The sequence below is a fragment of the Austrofundulus limnaeus genome, unplaced genomic scaffold, assembly GCF_001266775.1.
Source record: "Austrofundulus limnaeus strain Quisiro unplaced genomic scaffold, Austrofundulus_limnaeus-1.0 Scaffold421, whole genome shotgun sequence".
In the NCBI taxonomy this organism is placed as follows: Eukaryota; Metazoa; Chordata; class Actinopteri; order Cyprinodontiformes; family Rivulidae; genus Austrofundulus; species Austrofundulus limnaeus.
Genome location: NW_013952823.1, coordinates 405,030 through 411,454, shown reverse-complemented (window position 1 = coordinate 411,454; position 6,425 = coordinate 405,030). Strand labels below are relative to the sequence as shown.

The 6,425-nt window shown below is 38.3% G+C and overlaps 1 protein-coding gene across 1 annotated transcript in view; it reads right to left on the bottom strand.

The window, feature by feature from the left end:
* hspg2 (heparan sulfate proteoglycan 2) overlaps positions 1-6,425 on the bottom strand; it is a gene marked incomplete in the record, with an annotated part of 235,200 nt that overhangs the window by 63,918 nt on the left and 164,857 nt on the right. Inside the window, 4 exon segments of the mRNA XM_014024404.1 lie at positions 939-1,016; positions 1,289-1,449; positions 3,499-3,651; positions 3,824-3,946. Coding sequence (XP_013879858.1) covers positions 939-1,016; positions 1,289-1,449; positions 3,499-3,651; positions 3,824-3,946 — 515 coding nt within the window.

Genomic DNA, 6,425 nt, shown 5'->3' with positions numbered 1-6,425 from the left:
TGATATCTGAGGCAGGAAACATAGCCTTATATGGTGTTTTTGGGGTGGTAAGTATGCTAATCTCCTCTCGCGTGCACGAGCAGCTGGATAGAACAGGTGTAATTTACGCAGTTCATTTACACACTTTTCCTGAAGACAGAAGAGTTTGTTGAATCTGACGTGACATGTTCGTACGAACCCTTCGTACGAACAAAGTAAGAGAAATTTAGGATAAGAATACGAACATGTTCTTGCATGAGGCCCAATGTCTCTAAAACGAGGTCATAAGAAGAGCTAATTACAACAAGTGAGGGATTAATTGTTTATAACCTATTCAGAGTAGGGGGTCAAAGGGAGGGGGAGTTTGGTGCATCCACAGATAAAACTGCTTAGCTGCAGTTCAGTCATCCATGAGGGGTTCTAAACCGAGCAGTGATCAAGGTGGGCTAAACCTCAGTGTGTGTCTGAACTGCAGGGCCCAGCTCCCCATGGTAAAGGCTGACATGACGCAGAGGCTCTGTGAGGCAGAAATAAAAAGGTCCTGAAGCTTTGCTTCAACTCAGGACAGCACAGGAACCAGAGCAGTACAAAACGTCTCYAGTTGTGTCATACAGTGTCATACAGCATCCAAAATACCTGCAGGACCTACTACTGTATATTTAGTGCTATTAATACACACAGTGAAATAATGGAATTCAACTTGAAGCTAAGTGAGGCTGGCYTGATTTGGCACAGAACAAGACACTATGGAACAACACAAACACAGCRTGTAGGGGGTCAGTCAGACCCTACATGCTGTGTTTGGACAAAGTGAGTWACTGTGGGACATTAACACAAATTACAAAGCATGWATCAAGGACACATTTGGACATGCATCTAGGTGGACAGGATGTAAAGACGAGGTTAGATGAACGTGAACTATGTGACAGGACAGACAGACAGCAGACAGATGGACAGACCTGCAGATCCTCAATATGTCTTTGTAACACATCGAGACTGTTGCTTTTAAACTGATGGAAACCGTGAGAGGGAATGGCCTGAGCACATGGCAGAACAGGACAGGATCAAAAAAGGAGGGAGGAGACAAACAAGGTAAATGGTCAAAATCCTGAAAAAGTCTGAGAAAATACCAAAGGCATTGGACATACCCTTAGCTGTAGACAGAGATATAGCACAGGCAATTGTAAATACAGTTTATCTGACATTTAACAGATGCTTTTTTCTAAAGTTATCTAAACATTTGGAACAACAATCAAGGTAAGATTAGGTTCTCAATCAGTCATTTTGAATATTGTGTATCATGTCTCACCTGTGGAGGGATTTGTCCTCCATTTTTCACCCAGGTGAGTTTTGGTGTAGGCGATCCAGACGCTCTGCAGTACAACCTCAATGTTTCRCCTTCATGGATTTCAACATTTTGAGGACTGACTTGGACTTGAGGTACCGTGCCAAGGCCACTGGGGTTCGATTCTAATTAAACAAAACGTGATGTGATTATTTGTCACCATAATATAACAGGCTTGTCAGCTTTTAAGAAAAATGTAACAATTTTGTAATGAACCTAATAGCTGTACTGCACTACTATACTCCTTCTCCATTGATATATACACAGTGGAATTATATTTGTCCCTTTACAACCTGGAATTTACATGAATTTTTATTTGATTATCAATATCAAATCTGCACAAAAGAATCCAAATTACTAAGTGAAAAGGGAAATGAAAACTTGTTTTTAGTAAAAACAAATAAATAACAATTTAAACAGCGATCCAAGCAACCCTTTTCCATTACGGTCCAACAATATTTAAATCAAACCAGAGATTGTCAGATGGACATTACTGGGTCATTCCAGGACACTGAATACAAAATGTTTTATGAAACTAATGCTTCAGCTGTATGTTTAGGTCATTGTCTTGGCTGTAGATGAACCCACGTCCCAGTCTCATATATGGAAAACAAACTCAAACACATTTCTCTCAAGAGTCTCTCCATACTTTGGTTCATCCAGCATTMTTTTAATTGTGACCAGTTTCCCAGTCCTCATTGATGAAAAACATATCCACACTATGATACTGCCATCACCATGCTTCACTGTGAAAATGGTTTTCTCAGAATGATTTTAGGTGTTAAGACTCTGTCACACTAACATTTTAGTCAGCTTATGTGGACTTGTGAAATTTTTACTCAGTTTTATATTTGATCTAATAGTTAACTGTACAGTATACGGAGCCCGCGAGGGGACATGGGGGATATTTTTTCTTTTTGTGTTCCCACTCAAAAGTATTGCGTTACCTCGCAATACCTTTTGTGTTCCCTCGCAAAAGTCATTTACCACTGTTGTGCCTGCCGGTTTATTAACAAACTCACATGTTTACCATTAGCGAGTAAGCCTACTGCTTTAATTCATCTTCAGAACGAATATATCACACAGCCACGCATGGAAGTATGTTATATGCCGATATTTTAACACAGTGCAGCCACGCAACATCAATGCCAATTTCACGAACTTGTGGCGACACATCCTGTTTTGGTAACCGGGTATTTCAAATTAAAAGTCTGATTTATTTGAGTTCATATACAAATCAAACTTTTGCGTGGGAACACAAAACAAAATTGCGAGGTAACGCAAAAGTATTGTGAGGTAACGTAAAGGTATTGCGTGGGAACGCAAAAGAAAAAAATCCCCCCATGTCCCCTGGTGGGCTCTGTAACAGTATATATAGGTCCAAAAAAGGCTTCAATTATTTATTTTAACTGCACCTTCAGTTTAGACATCGTTAGTGTCAAACATGTCATAAGCTGGCAGATGTTGTCTAAYACARTTTAGTGTGACAGGGCCTTTAGGTTTGTGCCAGATATGTGGTGACCAAAACGTTTTATTTTAGTTTTATCTTATCACACACTTTTTTCCACATGTTTGGAGATGAAATACCAAATAGGACATTCTTTACTTTTTCTTTAATCAATGGCTTTTTTTCCTGGCAGCTCTTCCAGTAAGCCCAGCTCTGTGTAGTATGCAACCTATAAGGTTCCACTGGACTCCCATCTCTGCAGAAGAACTTCTCAAATCCATCAATTATCATTTATTATGTCTTCCCTGTCCACTTTTTAATGTTATACATTTTTCAGAATTATTAAAACCAAAAGCTCCCCAACTTACCCTTTTAACTTGGAGTATTTTGTATAGATTTATTACTTATAATTAGATTAAAATTCATTTAAATTTCAGGCTGTAAGGTAAAAAAAAAAATTATTAAAATGGTGAATATTTTTCAACCCTCTGTACCTTTCTCCTGCTATTTTTTTTTTTAAAAAAAAATTATTAAAATGGTGAATATTTTTCAACCCTCTGTACCTTTCTCCTGCTATTCAGGAAAAAGCAGGTTGACTCATGTTAAATTAGGCATATTTTCATCCAGTAAATCCTACCCATCAACCCTAGAGTTTGTAAAAGAACACAGCTTTCTGGTCTACAACATTTAACACTCACACACTCCCACTCATAATCACAGAGCATACTTTGGACATAGATGAACGCCCGTGCTGTGTGCTCGCCGTGAGTGTTGAGGGCCTTGCACAAGTATTCCCCCTCATCAGCCGGGTCCACAGCTGTGAACAGCAGGATGCCATTCCTTACCACAGCTCTGGAACTCATTTTGTTCCCAGGGCCTCCTAGAACAATCACATATTTGCATTTCGTCACAGATTTCTTTCTCACATAATTATCATTGGAGCTTCACAAATTTGACTGTACATAAGGGAACCATCTGTTCATCACAACGACAGCGTATTTCCCAACAAGGAATGAAGTAAACAACAAAGCAGAAACACTGAGTTGTCATACCAATCCATTCAATAGATGGTGTTGGGTTTCCAGTCACTTTGCAGCGAAGCTCTGCTCGTTGGCCCTGCTGGACATTTAGCACTGAGGGACTGATGGAGGCGACAGGCTGGACCCCCTCTGCAGCTACAGAAGTATACATGGCAGTCAAACAGAGCTCTAAAGTGGAGCTATCATAGAGAGAAATWAAGCCCAAAACAGTTTGGTTTCAGTGTAGAGGTGAAGCAGAAAGTGATACCTTGTCAGCAGTGCCAGTGTATCATTCTAAGTTAGGATTTTTTTTTGTGAACTTTGGTAAGTGATCGTGCTGAGACATGGTTAGGCCCACTGCCTGAGCCACCACCCATAAACTTGGCAGCCAAAATGCTTGCCTCATACTGAACAGATGAGACGAGGCAGTCACTGGCATTACTCCTGGGCATTTTGTTGTTTCTTGGCTCGCTTCTATTCAATCCAGTATCTCAGAAAAGCAGTGCAATAAAAGGCAATTTGAACAAAAGGGAAAACATGTATTTTGAAGATCTCTGGGACAGTTTTATCATTAAAACAAACACTCTAGATTGTAAAAATATTTATGTACTATTTATTTGAGAAAAAGGGGCAGATGTAAGATTTTTTCATCTTCTGCTATCTTTCATTTAATTTATGATTTGAATTTTTGTTGTATGTTGAATTTGTTTTGTTTTTTTAAAGAAATGAATAAACTAACTGAACTAAAAAGGATTTGTCATCCTTTAAAAAAACTAGCCAGATGTGACATAAAACAAAAAAGTAATAAAATTACTCTAATTGTGCTCCCAACGTTTGAAGGGCTAAAGCAGAAATGATTCTACAAATAGCTACAATTTGAACAGCTTCAGTTACAAGAAGAAGAGTTCATGTTCAGGGCGGTCAAAATCAAAACCAAATGGACTGCAGCCATTTTCTAAGTTTCATAAGTCATTTCATGTCATAGACCTTTACACCATCGCCATTTTTCTACACAGATATTTAAAAAGTCATGTTCATTTTTACTGTATCTCTGTAGAACAGCAACAGGAAAATGTAGGCTGAGGAACTTCTGGTAAGAATTTAAATTACATTTTTAATGAAATATCTAACGCAAAATCATTTTTATGAAACAGCAATTTCATGAAGTGCTATATTTTTTAATTAGACAAGATTTAAGACAGCAAAATTAACTTGTCAATACTCATTGTTCATATCCCCTTCATAGAAACTCACTTTAAAATGCATGAACTATTCTTTAAAATAAAATACAGTATCCATCATTGAAAATTAGTTTAATTTCCATAATATTCAAAAGTTAAATTTTCATAGGTTATAAATTCAGGGCTCACAGCTTAAATGATTTCAAGTCTGTCTTTGTTTATATTTACATAATTTGACCTTCCAGCTCATGAAACCCACGAAAACAGGAATTCAAAAAATTTGAATACTGTGAAGAATTCAGCCCAAACTACCTCTCAGTTTTTTTTGAAGAAAAAAGAAATAAATTAGGATTGCATCAATGCTAAACATGGTTGGGAATCCTTTTGCCTTAATCGCTGCCTTGATGTGACGTGGCGTTGAGGCATCAGCCTGTGGCATTGCCTGGAAGCTATGGAAGCCCAGATTTCCTTGATGCTTGCTGCCAGCTTTTCTTTGCTGTTGGGTCTGGTGCTAGCCTGGTCCTTGCCTTCCTACGCAGTTCCACTCAATTCTAGTTTCCCTTCAGTGCTCCATCTGGGATTTTTCCCATAGACAAGGATTTCTTTGGGAGAATTTCGTCCGAGCCAATCAGAGAGCAGAACGTCGATATTCTGCACAGTGTCTGCTTGTAGTTTATTTCACCAGGGCCAATCAGCAAACAGAAGGTGGAGTTTTGAACAACAACTTTGACATTTTGAAGTGAAGGACAAGGGTCTGGTTTTTACCAGGCTAGTCTGGTGCCCCTCATGTTCCTCTTGAGAATACCCCACAGATTCTCAAAGGGGTTCAGGTCCGGCGAGTTGGCTGGCCGGTCAAGCACTGTGATGGCATGGGCATCATACCAGGTTTTGGTGCTTTTGGCAGCATGGGCAGCAGAGGTGTCAAGTAACTAAGTACAAATACTTTGTTACTTTACTTAAGTAGAATTTTTGGTTATTTATACTTTAGTGGAGTAATTATTTTTCAGACTACTTTTTACTCCTACTCCTTACTTTTTAATTCAATTATCTGTACTTACTACTCCTTACTTTTTAAAAATGCAAACAGTATTTAATTTCTATTTAACTTTGACTTGTTTTATTCCATCTTTTCATTGCTCAGAAAAAAATTAATAAATAAATAGAAATCAATCCAGATACATGGAGCCCATGGATAGAATGAATTTGATTGTGACTGGATGAGAAGAGTAAATATAAACCATTCTGACTTCCTATTGGATTGAACGCACTCCATCACGCCTGTATGATATAAATCACATCACATTCCAGCAGGACAGACGGTAGCAGACGGAGCCCAGAATGAAGATGATCGTGGCTAAAGTTGTGTTTTCTGAAATTTTCAGCAACAAACTGATTTAATTTCAGGTCAAGATAAGATAAGACATGATAAGATAAGATAAGATAAGATAAGATAA